The sequence below is a fragment of the Corythoichthys intestinalis genome, chromosome 17 (assembly GCF_030265065.1).
Source record: "Corythoichthys intestinalis isolate RoL2023-P3 chromosome 17, ASM3026506v1, whole genome shotgun sequence".
In the NCBI taxonomy this organism is placed as follows: Eukaryota; Metazoa; Chordata; class Actinopteri; order Syngnathiformes; family Syngnathidae; genus Corythoichthys; species Corythoichthys intestinalis.
In genome coordinates, this window is record NC_080411.1 from 36,677,376 (window position 1) to 36,698,401 (window position 21,026).

Below are 21,026 nucleotides of genomic sequence, written 5' to 3' on the forward strand. Positions count from 1 at the left end.
CTTTAACCCCAAGTACACCATGCCTACCGTCAAGCACAGTGGTGGTAGTATTATGCTGTGGGGCTGTTTCCTGCCAATGGAACTGGTGCTTTACAGAGAGTAAATGAGATAATGAAGAAGGAGGATTACCTTCAAATTCTTCAAGATAACCTTACGTCATCAGCCAGAAGATTGGGTCTTGGGCGCAGTTGGGTGTTCCAACAGGACAATGACCCCAAACACACATCAAAAGTGGTAATGGAATGGCTAAATCAGGCTAGAATTAAGGTTTTCGAATGGCCTTCCCAAAGTCCTGACTTAAACTTGTGGACAATGCTGAAGAAACAAGTCCATGTCAGAAAGCCATCAAATTTAACTGAACTGCACCAATTCTGTCAAGAGGAGTGGTCAAAGATTCAACCAGAAGCTTGCCAGAAGCTTGTGGATGGCTACCAAAAGCGCCTAATTGAAGTGAAAATGGCCAAGGGACATGTTACCAAATATTAGCGCTGCTGTATGTATATTTTTGACCCAGCAGATTTGATCACTTTTTTTCTGTTCACCCATAATAAAGTCATAAAAGAACCAAACTTCATGAATGTTTTTTGTGACAAAGAAGTATCTGTTCCAATCACTCTATCGGAGAAAAATCAGAGTTGTAGAAATAACTGGAAACTCAAGAGAGCCATGACATTATGTTCTTCATAAGTGTATGTAAACTTTTGACCACAACTGTAGCAGTATTTCTGCGGATGATAAAGTATTAACTCACTGCACTTAGCCGGTTTCGGACTGTAGGAACCTGAGTGCTTTATCATTTCTGCAGATGATAATGTTTTAACTCACTGCAATTGACTGTGCTAGACGTCCAATCCGTTTGACCTGGGAGGGTGGCAGCGAATGAACGAATGTTCATTCGCTGCCACCCTCCCAGGTCAAACGGATTGGAAGACTACTAGTAATAAACTCATTTAAATCCAAAGCAGAAGCTTGAAAAAAGCCACAACATTATTGTCATTTAGTATCCAGGCAAAAACACCCTTTAAAAAAAAAAAAAAAAAAAAAAGCAAACACATTTGTATCCTTTTTTTTTGTCACGATAACCAGAGGATGTCATGACAACTCTGTATTGACTGAAAAAAACAGTTAGCCCTGAAAGATTTTGCTCTTCAAGTGCTCATCCTTCCTCACTTTTCCCCACTCCACTCATACATTGTACGTTAAAAGGGCGGTATAAGGCTTGAAGAAAAAAAAAATGATATGCAAAAAGAGCGAGCGCTTATACCATCCAAATGCATGCCATTCAAAGCTAACCCGATAAAACCTCTGACCTGTTATGCACCGTGTATTAACGCTACTTTAAACACAAGACTGTGAAGTGTCGCAGCAGGCTGGCTTTTATTCATTCTCTCGTCACAACAACACTTTGTTGGGCCTTTTTAGCGAATGTTTTTTTTTGTCTACGGCGAGAAAAGAGCGCGGAGAATCTAGTACTTTACGTCGAATAACTCCCCGGTGGTGCATTTGAAACTCGAGCAGACTTTCGAGAGAAAAAAGAAAATGCACTAACAATGTTTGAATGTGTTTGTATTTGTCTTTGAACCAGCACTTTAGAGTGATTTCAGGCAGGATTTCCCAAACACTCGGCTCGAGACGCAAATTTACATTGACCTAACATTAAAAGCGCCATGTTACATTAAAGGTAGACATTTTCTAACTTGGTCCAAATTTGATTTGATGTGAAGGGTTTTGTAATGAAGTTATTCTTGACCTTTTATCAACTGACAATTTAATGAGTAAATGAACAAATTGACTTGCAATTAAAGGTTGAAAAATTCAAGAATGTCTGCATAAAAAAAGCCTTTTTGAAGTGTCATTGTGCCAATTATTGATTGACGTAGTTCGGGGGACTAATTTACAGTATAGTCCCTTCATAGGTCCCTAAACCTCAGTTTGACAAATGTGGTTTAATCCCTTGATGTCTGAATTTACATTTAAACTTATTAAATGCTACTGGTAGAGACAGACGTCCAATCAGATTTGACTGATCGAAAGAGTTTTAAAAAAAAAAAAAAATCCAGTCAAGTTGGGTTGGATGTCTATTGCCGTCAATGGAAAAAGCATTTGGGGAATATATAAGTACATCAAAATAAGAATAATAATAAATGGGAAATTAATTTGGGAAAATAAAACTAAAAATTGGAGATTTCTGTTATAAAATCATGAAAGGATAGTAACATTTTAATTTAAAGAGATTTTGGGGGGGAAATGTGAAATTATTACCCGTATTGGCCCGAGTATAAAACGGTGTTTTTTGCATTGAAATAAAACTGAAAAAGTGGGGGTTGTCTTATATTCGCGGTCTAGACATAATACCCATTCACGACGCTAGATGGCGCCAGATATCATTGAAGCGATGTTCTGTCATGACAGATCTCAGATACTCTCAAGTTTAACCAGTTTGGATTATTTGATTGCGATGTTTTTCCTGATTCAGATTTGTTTCAAGACGACAGTTACAGTTAGACTTCACTTTAATGGTTAATGCAGTTATTGCAATTTTGTTGTTTTATTTACATTTAAAAAACCAGAAGCCATTCATTTACGAATGTGATTGCACTTTAGTTTGCATATTTAAATGTTCAGATATTAAGATTTGAATGAGGCAAAATAACATGCTTTTTCTCTCAAATATATTGTTATAATCATTTTTTTTCAGATGTACTGTAATTATTTTCTGTATGAAAATTAATTTGGTGTTCAAAAAGTCTTTATTTCAAACTTGAGTCTTGAAAAAGAGGGGGTCGTCTTATAATCAGGGCCGTCTTATATTCGGGCCAATACGGTAATATGCTTTTCTGCTTTTTCAGTCTTGTCTGTGTTTTCCACCATATATATATATGGCAGAAAACACAGACGACTGAAAAAGCAGTTTCTGCTCTTGCACTCCTCTTGAAAAGAAACTGCTGTATTTCACGCCAAAACAACTGTTGTGTTTGATAGAACTAGATTCTAGATTCATGGCGCATTAAGCCCCCGAACTATTTTTAATTTGCCCGTTTTACCCTCAAAACCCTCGTTTACAGACGTCGCGCAACCGTTTTTGTTTTAACCCAGCCATGAAAACAAGGTAATTTTATTTATTTTTCAAAATGTCTGTCATTTTTAGCTTAGAATCATTAATTGAAGTCTAATATTTTGTTTAAAAAAAAAAACGACTATAAAAATTATTTACCCGCATATTTTAAATTTTTAAACAAATTATGTCACAATGAAAAAAATGGCATCTGTAAAAAAGTCACGGATATCTACCTCATAACTATCGCAAAATTGTATTTTTTTTTGTTACTGTTGCATTTTCCTCAATATGTTATATGATAAATAATCGATACAAACAAAAAAAATGTGGAAAAAAAACGTTTAAAAGGGTAAATATATGAAAAAGTAAATCTCAACCACTCCTTGATGTCTGCAATTTCTGCATCGTGACCCTTGTTATTATTATCATGTTTCACCCATAAAATCCCCAAAAAATCCAGCTGTGGCCATTCACAGCTGTGTCTTGACACTCAGTGATACATGCGACGTGGAGTTTTTGGATCGAAACCTAAGTATGCGATAATATCTCGTTGAAGTCATGGCGTCTGTAATTCTGCTCTCGCGTGTTCTCGCTTCCAAATAGGGTTTTGCTGTTTAAAAAAATTTTTTTTTTTTTTTTTTAAATGCCTTCCTGTTCAAAAATTTTCTTCCCCCAGAAAATGGAGATTTTAAGCTTTCCAATGATGTATCCCACATGCATATCAGACAATTTTGAAAGCTGGCCAAATTGGGGGTCTCAGAGCGGAACTCCAAGTCACCTAAGTGTTTTCCGCCATATATGTATGTGTGTGTTTGTATAAATGGCATCATTGGAAAGCTTAATGTTATTTAAACCCCTAAACCCTAACTCGAGGTGGGAGCATGAGAGCATAATTAAAGACACCATGATTTTAATGAGACATTATCGCGTACTTATCTTGTTTCGATCCAAAAACTCTGTGTAGCATGTCTCACCAAGTGTCCAGACACAGCTGTGAATGGCTAAAGTCGGGCTTTTTGGGGATTTTATGGGTGAAACACGGTAATATAACAAGGGTCACAATGCAGAAATCGCAGACATCAAGGAGTGGCCGAGATTTTCTTTTTCAAATATTTATTCATTTAAACTTTTTTTTTTTTTTTCTCCCAGAATACAGCAGTAACAAAAAAATACAATTAAGCGATAGTTATGAGGTAGATATCCGTGACCTAGTTACAGACACTATTTTTTTTCATTGTGACGTAATTTGTGTAAAAGTTTAAAATGTGCGATTGAATAATTTTATAGGTCGACATCAACGATTCTAAGCTAAAAATGATAGACATTTAGAATAATAATATAATTCTTTTTATGGCTGGGTTGAAGCAAAAGCGGTTGCACGGTGTCTGTAAACGGGAGTCTCCAGGGTAAAACCGAAAAATTATAAATGGTTCGAGGGCTTAATGCGTCATGAAACTGCAATGGAAGCATATTAGACATATTATTCTATCAAACACAACAGTTCGTTTGGCTTAAAATACAGCAGTTTATTTTAAAGAGGGGTGCAAAAGCAGAAACTGATTTTTCAGCCTTTTCTGTGTTTTCAACATTTCAATTTTCTATATTGTTAGGAGGACACCAAAAATGTGACATGGAAAATCTGTCCCACTTAAATCATGAATATTTTTGAACGAGCAAACATGCACACATTTATGTTGCTAGAGATAACAGTCAATAATATTCAATTTCTTGAGAGAAAAATAATAATTTCATCAGTTTGGCATTGCGAAAATCCCGTAATGGCTGATAAGCTTGGTAACAACTGTCGCGAACGATTGCTTTTTATAAAGTGTCCCCACGTGGTAGATCAATTTGCATGAAAATAATTTGTGTGTAAAGTAACATTCAAAAAAACTAATAGTAATCTAAGAACTTCAACTCATCCGATTTTTATCAAAATGTGCATTGGCCCTAAAAATTTTCCCCCCTGACCCAAATCGAGTCCACGAGCCACAGTTTGGGGAATCCTGTTTTGATTTAGATTTCAAATAAAACGAGTGTAATGGAAAAAAACAAGAAAATCGCACCTTTTTTAAAGCCATGTGTTCCGAGCGCTGACAATCAGGATGCGTGGATGCACTCCGGGAGGACACGACGTGATATGAACTGCTGTGCTCTCGCTTTTTTGCTGAGTCATGCTCCTCTTTTGCCGATCTAATACTTGAGAGGGACGCAATGATGATTTAAAAAAAAATAAAGACTGATTCCTTGGTGCTTTGGACCAGGTCTCTTAAAAGCTCCACTCGGCTGACCTCAACATGGAGAGAAAAAAAAAGACTTGTCATGCAACTCCACATTTTAATCATGGACGTTCATTAGCCAGCTTGGACCTATCTCGAATGGGATGATTTCAGTCTTGCTTTTACATACGATTAAAAATGTTTATGCGCCTTCTGACTCCAGCATCGGTAATAATACAGTATATACGAGATAAAAATGCAAGTTGCCATTTTTGATGTTGCATTAAAAAAAAAAACAATGGACAGTTCATTCCCATCATGGTGTGTCCCATCACCACTTGTGTAGTCCAAGATTCCTGATTTCTTTCAATGCAATACAGAAAAAACTGCTTTATAATAAAAGGTCCTTACTTCACCACAAACTGTATTCTTGTTTTTCTTTTGTCATAATTCGTTGATTGCCATTGACGGCGATAGACGTCTAATCCATTTTGACTGGGCGGGCTGACCAAACCCCCCAGTCAAAATGGATACACACAGTGGTGCTGGAAGTGGGGTGCTAAGGGTGCTGCAGCACCCCCTGGTAAATTTCCTACATTGATTTCAATATGTCAGGTTTTGACCCCTGAATTAATGAATAGGCACTGTTTAAGTGACTGGCGCCATCTAGTGTTAAAGCTGAAATGCGCAACAATTTAGGCTGAATTTCAGCTTCCTGTGCGGTCCACAGTTAATGTTTTTATCATAATTTGCTGTTGGCCAATTAAAACATTGGGCAGCGGGCCAAAGTTTGATACCCTTGCACAAACAGTTCAAATTGGCGTCTTTTAAACATGTTCATATCATATCTGTACTGTGGATTACACAACTGTAGTTTTATTTCCAAATATAAATGGATGATATTTTGAAATATAAATAATACCTATATACCTGTTTTGAAAGTGTTTGTATTTAGTTTTATTGATTTGAGTGGATACACTGCCCTCTAGTGGCAACAGTGACTAGGACATAACTTATTTACCATGGCTGAATCATGGGTAAACCTCAACCATGAGAGACAGAATGTGCGGAAAAAAACAGAAAATTACATTGTTTGATTTTTAAAGAAATTATTTGCAAATCATGGTGGAAAATAAGTATTTGGTCAATACCAAAAGTTCATCTCAATACTTTGTTATGTACCCTTTGTTGGCAATAACGGAGGCCAAACGTTTTCTGTAACTCTTCACAAGCTTTTCACACACTGTTGCTGGTATTTTGGCCCATTCCTCCATGCAGATCTCCTCTAGAGCAGTGATGTTTTGGGGCTGTCGTTGGGCAACACGGACTTTCAACTCCCTCCACAGATTTTCTATGGGGTTGAGATCTGGAAACTGGCTAGGCCACTCCAGGACCTTGAAATACTTCTTACGAAGCCACTCCTTTGTTGCTCTGGCTGTGTGTATGGGATCATTGTCATGCTGAAAGACCCAGCCACGTCTCATCTTCAATGCCCTTGCTGATGGAAGGAGATTTTCACACAAACTCTCTCGATACATGGCACCATTCATTCTTTCCTTTCCACAGATCAGTCGTCCTGGTCCCTTTGCAGAAAAACAGCCTCAAAGCATGATTATACTACCCCCATGCTTCACAGTGGGTATGGTGTTCTTCGGATGCAATTGAGTATTCTTTCTCCTCCAAACACGAGAACCTGTGTTTTTACCAAAAGGTTCTATTTTGGTTTCATCTGACCATAACACATTCTCCCAGTCCTCCTCTGGATCATCCAAATGCTCTCTAGCGAACCGCAAATGGGCCTGGACGTGTACTTTCTTCAGCTGGGGGACACGTCTGGCAGTGCAGGATTTGAGTCCCTGGCAGCGCATTGTGTTACTGATAGTAGCCTTTGTTACTGTGGTCCCAGCTCTCTGTCGGTCATTCGCTGGATTCCCCCGTGTGGTTCTGGGATTTTTGCTCACTGTTCTTATCATTTTGACGCCACGGGGTGAGATCTTGCATGGAGCCCCAGATCGAGGGAGATTATCAGTGGTCTTGTTTGTCTTCCATTTTCTAATAATTGCTCCTACAGTTGATTTCTTTACACCAAGCGTTTTACCTATTGTAGATTCAGTCTTCCCAGCCTAGTGCAGGTCTACAATTTTGTTTCTGGTGTCCTTCGACAGCTCTTTGGTCTTGGCCATAGTGGAGTTTGGAGTGTGACTGACTGAGCTTGTGGATAGGTGTGTTTTATACCCATAATGAGTTAAAACAGGTTCCATTAATACAGGTTTCGAGTGGAGCCTCGTTAGACCTCGTTAGAAGAAGTTAGACCTCTTTGGCAGCCAGAAATCTTGCTTGTTTGTAGGTGACCAAATACTTATTTTCCACTCTAATTTGGAAATAAATTCTTTAAAAATCAAACAATGTGATTTTCTGTTTTTTTTCCACATTCTGTCTCTCATGGTTGAGGTTTACCCATGTTGATAATTACAGGCCTCTCTAATCTTTTCAAGTAGGAGAACTTGCACAATTGGTGGTTGACTAAATACTTATTTGCCCCACTGTAGGTACATTATATTTAGCCATTTTTTGCGGGAATACGTGTTTGAACGATTTGTTAAAAGCACTGTTTAAAAAAAACAAAAAAACTTAGCATTTTATAGCATTTAAGCTAGCCAACTTTTGCAGTGCAAGTTGGCCAATTGTTTTCTTGTTGTACTTAGATCCTCATTTATTTTCTATTTATGTATTTTAATTTATTTTTAAATGAAGTGCAATTCTGCATAGTTTGAAGAAAATACTCGGCAATTTTATTTTGTATTCGCATTAAATGCTCTTTTGAAAGTGCAATCTTAGGAAGCCTTTGTTTTACATCTCCTAAAATTGATTCTGCAACGCATTATACGTTCCTAATCCGATTATTCGAATTAAATAGTTGATAGATCTAATCTAAATTAATCGATAGCTGCAGCCCTAAACTTTTCTCCCAGTTTTTACTTGGCAGCAATTTATTTGACGCCGAAAGACTTGTTTTCAATTCATGGTGGGAAATGTTTTTTCTCGACTAGAGGACACGCTGGCTCTCATAGGTTTCATGTTTAAGGTAAGGTTTCATATTTCTAGTTTGAAATCAATGATTTTGTATTATTTTTCCTTGTGTTATAGGTTATAATGCAGTATAATAATAACAGTTTATATACTGTAGGTTATGTTGTGCTGAGAAAAAATATATACCATTGTTTCAAAAAGTATCACACTGTAAGCATTTACCGACAAGGTTACTCATTACTTGAGTATTCTTTTCTCCGGATAGTATTTTTTTACTTATAATTTTTTTTTACTACTTTTATTTTTAATTTTTTATTTTATTTTATTTTTTTTTATTTTACTTGTGTAATATTACTTTGAATAAATGCTACTCTTACTTGTGTGATGTTTTGGCTACTCTAGCCACCTCTGTTCATATTAAAATACAACATGGATTTATGGAATTATTTTTTAATACAGTGATCCCTCTACTTCGCACCCTTGGTCCATCGCGGATTTTTTTTTTTTCCCCCCCAATTAAAAAAAATGATGATACCGATGAGCAGGAAGACCCCACTTCTAACCCAGAGACATATAAAAGCTAGGCAGGAGTTTGCCAAAACTTACCCAAGAAAGCAAAAAAATGTTTTGGAAGAATGTTCTCTGATCAGATGAGATAAAAGTAGAGCTTTTTGGGAAAAGGCATCAACATAGAGTTTGCAGGAAAAAAACGAGGCCTTCAAAGTAAAGAACACAGTCCCCACAGTCAAACATGGCGGAGGTTCCCTGGTGTTTTGGGGTTGCTTTGCTGCCTCTGGCAATGGACTGCTTGACCGTGTGCATGGCATTATGAAGTCTGAAGACTACAAATTTTGAAGCATAATGTAAGGCCCAGTGTGAGAAAGCTGGGTCTCCCTCAGAAGTCATGGGTCTTCCAGCAGGACAATGACCCAAAACACACTTCAAAAAGCACTAGAAAATGTTTTCAGAGAAAGCACTGGAGACGTCTAAAGTGGCCAGCAATCAGTCCAGACCTGAATCCCATAGAACACATGTGGAGAGATCTGAAAATGGCAGTTTGGAGAAGGCAACCTTCAAATCTCAGAGAACTGGAGCAGTTGGCCAAAGAAGAATGGTCTAAAATTTCAGCAGAGCATTGTATGAAACTCATTGATGGCTACACCAGTTATTTTGTCTCAAGGTTGTGCTACCAAGTATTAGGCTGAGGGTGCCAATACTTTTGTCTGGCACATTTTTGGAGTTTTGTGTAAAATGATAATGACTTTTTTTCATTCTCTTTTGTGTTTTTTCATTGCAAGCAAAATAAATGAAGATATTACTACCAAAGCATTTGTAATTGTGATCATTTTCTGGGAGAAATTGAGCTTTATCCGACAGAATTGCAGGGATGCCAATACTCTTTGGCCAGCAGTGAAGATTAAGGAAGTACATAACAGTTCATAATAAAGTACAACATGGATCAGGATTATTTTTGAATACAGTAATCCCTCACTACTTCGCGTTTCAGACTTTGCGCCCTCAGTCTATTGCAGATTTTTTTTTTTTCTCGATTAAAAGAAAATAATACAAATGAGCTGTCCCGACCAGATCGCATAGTCTCACTCTCCCTCCCTCCCGCTCCCTGCTCTTTGTTGTTCAGGCAATGCACTGAAGTTGCTTATTAAAGTTAACGATCATTGATAGACGTCTTCTGTTTGATCTTGCTACAGATCCCTGGAAGCCTCAGGATCAAAGCACCGCAAGCGTCAATCATGGTTTAACTTGTTCAACAGTTGCTGTGGCAAGTCATTGTGTGTAAGTGAGGAGACGGTGCGGATTTGCGTGGACTCACTCAATGAAGCATTTAACTTATTTGCTCCCAAAAACGTATAAATACGTTGTTTTTGATTGTTTCAGTGTCCCAAAGACTTATTTATACGTCTTTTACGTTTTTTTTTTGTTTTGTTTTTTTGTTTTTTTTACAAGAGACATCTCTAGGTTCTGATTCAATTTAGCTCCAAAGCACAAAGCTGAAAATCCATTTTAAATCAATAAAACTGGCCATTGGAGGGCAGTAGCCCATTTGGTAAGACCCGCAACCCGATTCAACGGCAACGAATGGCCAGGCCGGGGCACCGGCGGAAGACCACTGAATGGAGAACAACTTAGAGGATGTCCGGGATGCCAGGTTCTGGACGACCGAGCAGAACGACCGGGACCACCGGTGCAGCGGATGATGCCGTTGAGTCCGTGCTGCTCGCCGAGCAGACCCCGCAGAGACTCAAAAAAATCCATCTTTATGAGACAGGCGGCGATGAGGGAAAAGTTTACCCAGCTGTCGCGGCCACAACAGCGTCATTTTTCAGTTAGTTATGTGTAAATAAATTGTTACTTTGCTATCAAAAGCTCTATTTGTCTTGTTTATGCTATTTTGTAAAAGGAAAATTTTATTCAGATGTTTGGGATGTAACTAAAGCAAAAAAATAGCTGTGTTAAAGTCAAAGTCATGTTTGAACTCTATGCTTTCACAAAAAGCTAAATTTCTATTTTTTTTATCAGAAATTGGAAAATTGCTCAAACTAAGCTATTTTCTAATGCTGATTTCTAAAGAATGGAAAAGGATATGAACTAACTTTTTTCCTGCTGAAAGAAGAGAGTCTAATCTTTCTTTTGGTGGGTTCCATGTTTATATAGCAATAGAACAGAATTTTCTGTGGGCCTTGCAAAATCAGTCAAAATCCAGTAAAACGGCCGGGAGCGAAGGGGGTTGCACGGGTGAAAATGGCTGGGAGTGAATGAGTTAACCCTTTAACACCTAAGCCTATTTTGGCCGAATTTGCATGCATTTGATGTTGCCTTTATATTTCAAAGAAAAAATTGTTTACAATGGCCAAATCGGGTCCCTTTTTTCAGGACACCTTGAACTTCATGTCTAAACTGTTGTTTTCTTCACTGACCAATTATAATCCACATTTTGGACCCAAAAAGACAAAAAAAATCCCAAAATCTTTTTTCAAAATTTGTAATGTTGATGTTCCACTGACAACCAAACATGCTCGACCAACCGTTTTGAAGCTTGATAAAATTAATTCAACTTGTTAGGATAAACATTCAATAGAAAAAAATAAGATTGAATAGTTTTATGTTTGACATTTCAACACAAACAGCAGGTATGGTCATAGGCGTTTTTGGCCTTTACACATACTATGGTCAAAACAGGTTATATACTGTGCAAAATAGTGAGAGAAAAAAATTATATATATCATCTAACACAAAAAGGGTTTGGAGGATATCTCTTTGTGAAGTTAGGTGTTGTACCCATCACCTTATCAAAAGTATATACGTACATGCAATCAAGCTTCTCCAACGCACATCTACATAAAAATTGAAAAGATTATAGTGAAGAAAAAAAATATATAACATTGAAAAAAAAGTATTTAAAAAAATATTGACAAGTAGTTCAGTTCAATTCAAAATTTTCGAGAGGATTCAGGCATGCGACCCAATAAAGTTTTTTTTTTGTTTTTTTTTTTGCGCACTCAATAAAGCTTCTTCTTGAACAGGTCACGGAGCTGCGTCACACACGTCACACAGCCTATTTTTTCGCCGTTTGCGCGCTGCTGTCACTTCTACTCGCCGAGACGCCGATTCATCCCAAGAAAACAACGACAAATACGGCTCATCTTCTTCCTTGAGTTAATGAAATAATGCATTAGCTTGTGCTAAATGTAGTTTTAGATTCATTCTAAGTTTCAAAGTCGCTCGCGCGAGGCGGCTATTTTTCGGCCGTTGCTTGCGTCGCATTCCTCCCTTTCAATAGTTGGCGCCTCGCTCGAAAATTTATTAAAAATCATCACATTCGGTTCGTCCTTCTTGACATCACAACGGTCTTTTGTGCTGCTTTCGGTTTTGAAAAGACAAGAAATGATGGAAATATGGAGATGGATAAATGGTCCATGCAGCGTTTTAATGCATATTTATGAGTGCAATAAAACTATAAAACTCAAATGACATTATCTCCCGTTTTTCTTGGCCGATTGACTTCAAATAAAAACTAGTGTAGACATCAACTTCCACACTTTCAAACGAGACCAACCAGCGGCACGTGGGTGACATAATTACAGCGTGACGAAGCTTCAAAGACGATATGCGTAAACGCGTCGCTGCCGACACGTTCGGTGTTAAAGGGTTAATAGAGACTAGCTTTTTATACTTGTTTAAAATAATTGCGTGGGACAGTAACATGTTTAAAACGTATAATTACTACATTTGATGTGCTCAAAAAACATTTATTAAAATGAACAAATACACAAAAGTTACTATTATTATCATTATTATTATTATACTATTTTACATATTATATTAATGATATAGTATATTATACTATATTATATAGATGGGGAAAGGTGAAAACATGTCTTATATGGATCCCTTTTGAAAGCTAAATCTGAATAAACACATTGAACACACAAAAAACAAAACAAAAATTTGGGGGGGGGGGCTTACTTATCGCGGTGGGTTCTGGTTCCCATTAATCGTGAAAAACGAGGGATCACTGTCATAGCAATTTTACTTACAAGTTATGTCTTGATCCGTTCTGGCATCGATTAGCCGTCCTGCTTTCGCTGTGACGTTGAGGTCGCTCCTCTGAAATCGCGCGGAAGCCCGACTGAGCGGAGTTTTCGTTTGTCACGCGACGAAACAAATGCTGCTCACCGTACCATTTGATCCAAGTGAAGATATTCGGGAACTGAGAAAGCAGTTTATTCCAGGAGACGCCTGAGATCTGCGTGCTTCAAAATGAGCGACGACACTGACTCCCCTCCCGAGAGGGAGATGAAGGTAAGCTCTTATCTGTGTCTAGTTCGCAAAGGCTAACTGGTTTTCGCTAGCATTCAAAGTCTCCAATATATAAAGTCAAATGATAAATTGACTTAGTTTTAATGTACTGTAACTTAACCGCTTTTACTTAGTCGTGATATTATTGTACATAATCCCAGCACGGAGCGTTTCACGTCGCAGTTGGCTAATAATGCTAACGCACAAGGACTTCCATGTGAAGTCAATAGGATCCTTTAAGTTTGGCAACAATTATTAAAAAGTTCATAATGGAGTTTTTAAACCTACAATTTTATGCTGTAACTGAAAATGTTTAGGTTTTGGAGCTCTGAAACGCTACATGCCATCATTTGGGTTGTGTTTATGCCACAGGTTTTGAACCCTTTCTATGCTAAGCAGTGTTGTTAATCTTACTGAAAAAAAGTAATTAATTATAGTTACAAATTACTTCTCCCAAAAAGTAATTGCGTTAGTAACTCAATTACCTGAATGTAAGAGTAATTAGTTACTTGGCAAAGTAATTGGTGATAATTACTTTTTTTTTTTCCCCTCAAAAAAAAAAAAAAAAAAAAAAAACATTGGCCACACTGTGAAGTTTTTTGTGAAGGTTTTTGGTACAATTGGCCCGAGCCCAATTCTTTACCCTAATTTACCCTTTACCCCAAATCAACTGTAAAAAGTTGTTAAAATTGCTCCCATTATTGCATTTGTTCCCTTCTCTCTACTTTCGACATATGAAAGTTTTAAAACTGTTTCATCATTTAAAGATAGATTCAAGTCAAGATTTTGCCGATTTAGAAGTATTTATATAAAAAGATTTTAAAAAGATAAAATGTTACTTAGGTTCGCTAGGAAGGTTCTCTACAACAGAGCCGTCCTAAAAAGTCTACTGCTTTAAGATGGCGACTGTCTACTAACGCATTTAGTGCCATGCAGTGTTGTTAATTTTACTTTTAAAAAGTAATTAATTACAGTTACAAATTACTTCTCCCAAAAAGTAATTGCGTTAGTAACTCAGTTACCTGAATGTAAGAGTAATTAGTTACTTGGCAAAGTAACTAGTGATATGTTTTTTTCTTTCTCAAAAAAAAAAAAAAAACACACACACACAGGTCACACAATGTGAAGCTTAAAGTGTTTGGGGGACAATTGGCCCTAGCCCAATTCTTTACCCTCCACTTAACTAGACACAAGGGTATTGCGATAACTAGCTAGTAACCTTTGCTATGTGTGGAAGTCATTTAAAGTTGTGAATCAATCGTTAAAGTTGTTAAAATTTCTCCCGTTATTGCATTAGTTCCCTTCTGTCTACTTTAAACATGTGTAAGTTTTAAAACGGTTTCATCATTTAAAGATAGATTTAAGTTAAGATTTTGCCGACTTAGGAGCATTTTAGATTTTAAAAAATTACTTAGGTTCGCTAGGAAGGATCTCTACATCAGGGCCTTCCTGAGAGGTCTACTGCTTTAAGATGGCGGCTGTTTACAAACGCATGTAGTCCTTAAAACATGTTGGCAGTGCAGCAGTGTCTATCATTTGCATCTAGTTCTATAATATGATATCTACCGTGTCATATGGGCGTAGTTTGTCGGCTATGGCTGCAGTCAGGTATTATTGGAGCCACCTAGCATCGCGGTTGCAACGGCGTCTTCCCCACTCCTGCTCTGCTCTCGTCCCCGTGAGTCCGTTTCTCTCAGACTTTTTTTTATTCTACCAACTTAGTAACGCATAGTAACGCACGCCTTTCCCGCCTCAGTAACGGTAACGGCGTTGCCAAGATGAGAAAAGTAATTAATTAGATTACTCATTACTGAAAAAAATAACGCCGTTAGTAACGCCGTTATATTGTAACGCCGTTATTAACAACACTGATGCTAAGTGACTACTTTTGTCCATTTTACAGAACTCAAGTATGAGCAATTATTATTATTTGTCATTGTCAGTCATTATTGAATTGTTTGATATTATATAATTCTAAATCAATATTTAAATTCATGCAATCGTGAATGGAGAGTACTTATATTCAGTGTTGGGCACGTTACTTTAAAAAAGAAATAGTTACTCACTACTTCTTCCAAAAAAGTAACTGACTTAGTAACTGAATTACTCTATACCAGTGCTTCTCAATTATTTTCTGTTACGCCCCCCCAAGGAAGACGTAAATGTTTCGCGCCCCCCCAAACTCTGCCGCCACTGTAAATAGTATCATTTGTCTATAAAATTACTATTATAAATACGCATCTGCCTAACATTGAGTCCTTTGTTTCTAATAAAGAAAAAAAGTAACATAGATCAACTTATAATAAAGTATAACTTTATTAACATTGTTTTGTTTGTAACAGAGAAGACTTGACACGCATCAATTTGCCTGAATTTCAAAAAAAGTCACATCCAAACTGCAAAAAATACTCAAGGTACATTTTTGACCATTTGATACAGAAAAATAAAATGTAATAAATCAGTAAATAACAACAAATTAAAATTGATTAGAATCATTCACTCATGAGGACAATATGCCAAAAAAATTGACTCAAAAAAACAAAACTGAATAAAAGAAAAAAAGAGTGTCCTTGGACAGAAGGACAGTTTTTATTTTTGCTGCTCACAGTATTTACCTCCTTTGCAATAGTGTGGAGTTATTTTGCAATGAGCATGCTAACAATGTCAATGCTCACTGGTTTACTGATATAACACTGACAAAGCAGGACGATTGTTGGCAATATTCGGCACGTTTTCACTGAAAAACAATCAAGCGGCTTATCAATGAGATTGGGGTCTAATGTCTTTAAGTGGCGTCTTAATTGATTTGGCTTCTAGCTGTCTGCTATAATTATTTTTAGACACAGTAAACAGTGGTCTTTCGTCATCACCCACTGTATTAAAACTCAAAGCTAAAAGGCAAACAGCACGAAAAAAGCGCATTCTCGGCGGCCGAGGTAGAACTGTAGGTGAGGGCGGTCGTCGTGACGAGCCCAAGCCGAAAATTGCACTTCTCGGGCGGCGACGTGAGAGCCGGACAAGACAGTGGGTCGCTGCGTGAGTGAGTCCGGTCGGAAAATGGCTTTCGATAGCGGCGGCGGCACACTGCTCTTCATATCTGTTTTCTGTGTGTGCTGAGTGCTCTTCCTTAGTTCAAAAATACTGCGCGCACTCTGAAAATGAGAGCGCCACTGCCACCCACTGAGCGGATGTGCAAGTACACTTTATTCCAGTACGGCAAAAAAACAAAAAAAAAAGCATGTTCCCCGAGGTCACATGCGCCCCCCCTGGCATCGCTATTTGAGAAGTACTGCTCTATACTAATAGTAAGTCGTTACCAGGGAAAGTAACTATATCCGTTACTTTAAAAAGTAGTTGTTGTATGTCAAAGAATTTGAAATTTTCTGAGCAGTATTCGAGTCAATTGAATAGAGAAGAGCAGACAGGTAGTTGTGTCATAGAACCTTGTAATATTTATCGCTCCTCACCAGCAACAGATTTATCCTACACTTGAAGTGCAACAAAAATAAACAGATTCGAACTGCTTACCACAGATGTCGACAAAAGTTTTGCCCTGGGACATAAATTACACTTGCAAGTCCATTCCTTTAATTTCGACCAACTTGAAATAGTGTTTATTAGAGGCGTGCAAAATTTCCGATTCTTAGATTTTTTGCGATTCGGCCGTGGAAGAGTTGAGAACGATTCACAAACATCCAAATTCCTATTATTGAAGCGGAAATAAAACACAGCGCGGTCTTCAGGACACAATGAGGAACGGACCGAGAGTAAATATCATGTTCAAATCTTGCCGCTAGATGAAAAAAAAATAAATAAATAACTGACTGCGGCCGTCAGCTGCGACAAACAGCGCCCAGTTGCTAGTTGCTACAAACATACGGCTATGGTAGATATCACATATACAGTGGGGAGAACAAGTATTTGATACACTGCCACAACCCCTGTAGCGGCTGACGTATTTGATACACTGCCAATGGGAAAACCCATTGGCAGTGTATCTAATACTTGTTCTCCCCACTGTATCTAGAACTAGATGTGAAATGACAGACGACAGCCGTGTTAGATCATGTACCAAGAACTAGATGCGAATGACTTTCCCACGCTAGTAAACAGGTGCCATCTTAAAGCAGTAGACTTCTCTAGAAAGCTCTGCTGTAGCAAACCTAATTACTTTTTATCTTAAAAAAAAAAAAATCGGCAAAATGTTGACTTGAATCTATCTTTAAATGATGAAACAGTTTTAAAACTTTCACGTCGAAAGTAGACAGAAGGGAAATTATGCAATAACGGGAGCAATTTTAACAACTTTAACGGTTGATTCACAACATTAAATTAATTGAATGTAGTTTAAAGCTGCCGATACAGATTGGGGACTTGAGTATTTTATTTACTGTTTTTAACGGTTAACTTGATACTGAAATAGTGGTTTGTTTAGCCTAAGAGGATTTTTGAACAATTTTGGAACTAGTGTACAAAAAATTAAAAGCGTCAATAATCGATTTATAATCGAATCGGAGCCTCTGAATCATAATCGTAATCGAATCGTTAGGTGCCCAGAGATTCTCACCTCTAGTCTTTATATCTCTACCTAGTAAAGGACAAATTTTCCTCTGAATGCTCCGCCATCATATCCCTCTGCATCTGTTTTGCATGTGTGTGTTTGCCGCACGCGCTGTTCCGGTTTGTGTGTGAAAACACCGGCTCTGAAGTACGTGCACTATTAGCCTCGAGTGTTTACGTCACAGAATGCGGGATTACCTGAGATTTGACAACAACGCAGCCATATTGGAAGCAGGGTTGGCTCACGGGACATTAAACTTCAACTTGCCAGTTCGATAAAGAGACAAACTTGTTACTAAGGCGAAGAACAGATATGTGCTCAAACTTGAGGATCTGAACAATGTTGGCCCTTATGAGCAAGCCGAAGACAAATGGAGTAAAGATGTCGAGGTGCTTCTACAATTACGCGAAATGGACATTCTGCTGTATTTATTGTTTGGTGTATGTTACTAAACTCATCAACGATTCCAAAATTACAAATCGCTACAAATCTATGAACAGTTTTGCTGCGGATGGGTGCAGGACCTGCACATTATGACCGTATCAAACGGCAACTCCATCGTTCTTGCAAAAGTAGGCTATGTGTGTTTACTATTTTCATTGCCATGAACCTGAACGCACCCCAAGTCTTGGATGACAAATAAACAGAGCAGAGTAGACTCGCTACAGGTAGTAGTTTCTTCAATTTATTCAAAGTAAGTAACGCACCGCTTTTGACCGTCAATAACTGTAACGGAGTTGTAACGACGGAAAAAATAGTTAGATTACCCCGTTACTGAAAAAATAACACTGTTATGTAACGGCGTTATTTATAACGGCGTTATTCCCAACACTGCTTATATAGCACATTTTTCTACATGGTTACCATGCCCAAAGCGCTTTACATTAGCACACATTTACCCGTTTACGCTAGGGGTGCACGATATCCATTTTTTGAAACCGATATTGATAACTTCTTGCTCCTCAAAGCAGATACCAATATCAATAACCGATGATAAATATATAATATTTTAAATATATCAATGTTTTTGATTTTGAAAACCTGGAGGTTTAAAAAAAAAAAAAAATAGTGGTGGATTCAACATAGATCTGCCTTTGATCTCACCAGATTTTTCATAATGACATGAACAAAACAGTGCGTTTCACTTCTGCACTGCCCGACAGCCAGCTAAGAATGAATGCACTTCCATAAACCACAAGGGTTTGGTCTTTTCTTGCTTTTATGGGAGACACTCGTCTTAATATTGTGAAAGTACAACAGAAAAATACACATATTCAATACTCAACATACAACAAACTGCACAATACACTTACATACACAACTACCGGTATTATATGTATAGCATAGCACACTAGCTTGAGCTACTAAAGCATTGGCTAGCTTCTATAACACAAATTATGAAGTTATGTACATATGAGCCTTCACTACAGAAGTAAACATACAGTGCCTTGCAAAAGTATTCGGCCCCCTTGAACCCTGCAACCTTTCGCCACATTTCAGGCTTCAAACTTAAAGATATAAAATTTATTTTTTTGTCAAGAATCAACAACAAGTGGGACACAATCGTGAAGTGGAACAAAATTTATTGGATAATTTAAACTTTTTTAACACATAAAAAAACTGAAAAGTGGGGCGTGCAATATTATTCGGCCCCCTTGCGTTAATACTTTGTAGCGCCACCTTTTGCTCCAATTACAGCTGCAAGTCGCTTGGGGTATGTTTCTATCAGTTTTGCACATCGAGAGACTAACATTCTTGCCCATTCTTCCTTGCAAAATAAAAAGGAAAAAGGAGGGCTACGACGGCGGTCTGAAACCCGCGGCTCTTGGGCCGCATGCGGCTCTTTAGTGCTGCTTCGGAGCTTTTTTTTTTAATTTTTTAAATGGAAAAAGATGGGGGAGGGAAATATATTTTTTGTTTTAATAGGATTTCTAGGAGGACAAACATGATACAAACATTCTTTCAATTCATTAATATTGTAATGAAGTTAAACTTGTGGTGTCATCGTACAACAGAGTAGTCACGTGGTGCGCTATAGGATCCACTGCAGGGAAAATAAACATTTAATCATGAAGGCTAATTATGTATTTCTAGCCAACTTATTCATTTTTATAGTAGGCTAATATAGCTAGTATTGATAATTATAAGGCTTGTACAAGGCTTTTAATTTTATGCTGCTCCAGACATACTGTATCAGTTTTTTTTTTTTGGGGGGGGGGGGTCAATATGGCTCTTTCAACAGTTTGGGTTGCCAACCCTGAGTCACTACGAGATGTAAGTCGTACTATTGCTACGAGAAAAAAAGTCACATTAATACATAGGGTAACGTAGCTGTAATCAGCAACGCATTTTACATACATGTACCGTAGCTGAGAGCTGTAACATTAGCCTAGCTAATGAAATATTTCAAATATATCTTTGTTATGGTTCTTCTTGGGGGAAAAAAAAAAAGAAAAAAAAAAAAAAATTCGCCGTGGCACGACATGATGTGGCTGTCCGACTCCGATGCAGCCCACCACCACAGTTTCGAAAAATCCTATGGTCAGAGAGCCTCCCACCACAGTCTCCTAAAATCCTGTGGGAAACACTGCAACAAAACAACAGCGGGCTGTCGTGACATGCAACCGCTATCTCTCCCTATCTCGCCCATTCTCCCGTTCTTCCTACTCGCTTGCCCCTACGTCATAGCTCCCCAGTCTCTTAAGGGGGCCACGCATAGTTACGGACATTACAATACACAATAAATCGGTTGCCGATGAACTCTTCACACGAGGTTGCCGCTATTTTGAGCCGGCATTAAAAAAAAAAATCTCATTTGCAAGGCGTGGCAGCTTTTATTTTAATGTGGCGGTGCGCCACAATCTTTTATATGTAGGGGAAACACTGTACTAAACTATATATGTCGCTGCGACAGTATTTGCAGTTTTTTTTTTTTTTTAATCATCTCTTTTCTCAATAAAATGCACCTGGGATGTCCCGATCCAGGTTTTTGCACTTCCGATCTGATACCGATATTGTTTTGCACTTCCGATCCGATACCGATACTGGCCGATACCAGCCTATCTGAGCATGTATTAAAGTTTAAAGTTATTTAGCCTCCTTACTTAGTTGTCAGACTCATGTTGAAAAGGGTTTTAGTACTCTTGATAACAACTAGCCAGCTGAATTAGGTGAGTTTGAATAACACACAATGGTTGGTAACAAGAAACTGACCTGTTTATTCAGTGACAAACACAAAACATTATAAATAACAAACAGAAATGGCATAGTCAGTCAGTAAAACGTGCAAATAATATTGTAAACTATCAGTGGAAAATCCCACAAACCCCCAAGCTATTAG

At 37.8% G+C, this 21,026-nt stretch overlaps 1 protein-coding gene across 3 annotated transcripts in view; it reads left to right on the plus strand.

Annotated features, from left to right (window-relative positions):
• Window positions 1-12,888: 12,888 nt before the first annotated feature.
• nup214 (nucleoporin 214) overlaps window positions 12,889-21,026 on the plus strand; it is a 75,132-nt gene continuing 66,994 nt past the window's right edge. For all 3 annotated transcript variants that reach the window (XM_057818830.1, XM_057818831.1, XM_057818832.1), the window contains exon 1: window positions 12,889-13,128. In XM_057818830.1, coding sequence (XP_057674813.1) covers window positions 13,087-13,128 — 42 coding nt within the window. In that variant the 5' untranslated portion in view covers window positions 12,889-13,086. The remainder of the gene's footprint in view (window positions 13,129-21,026) is intronic.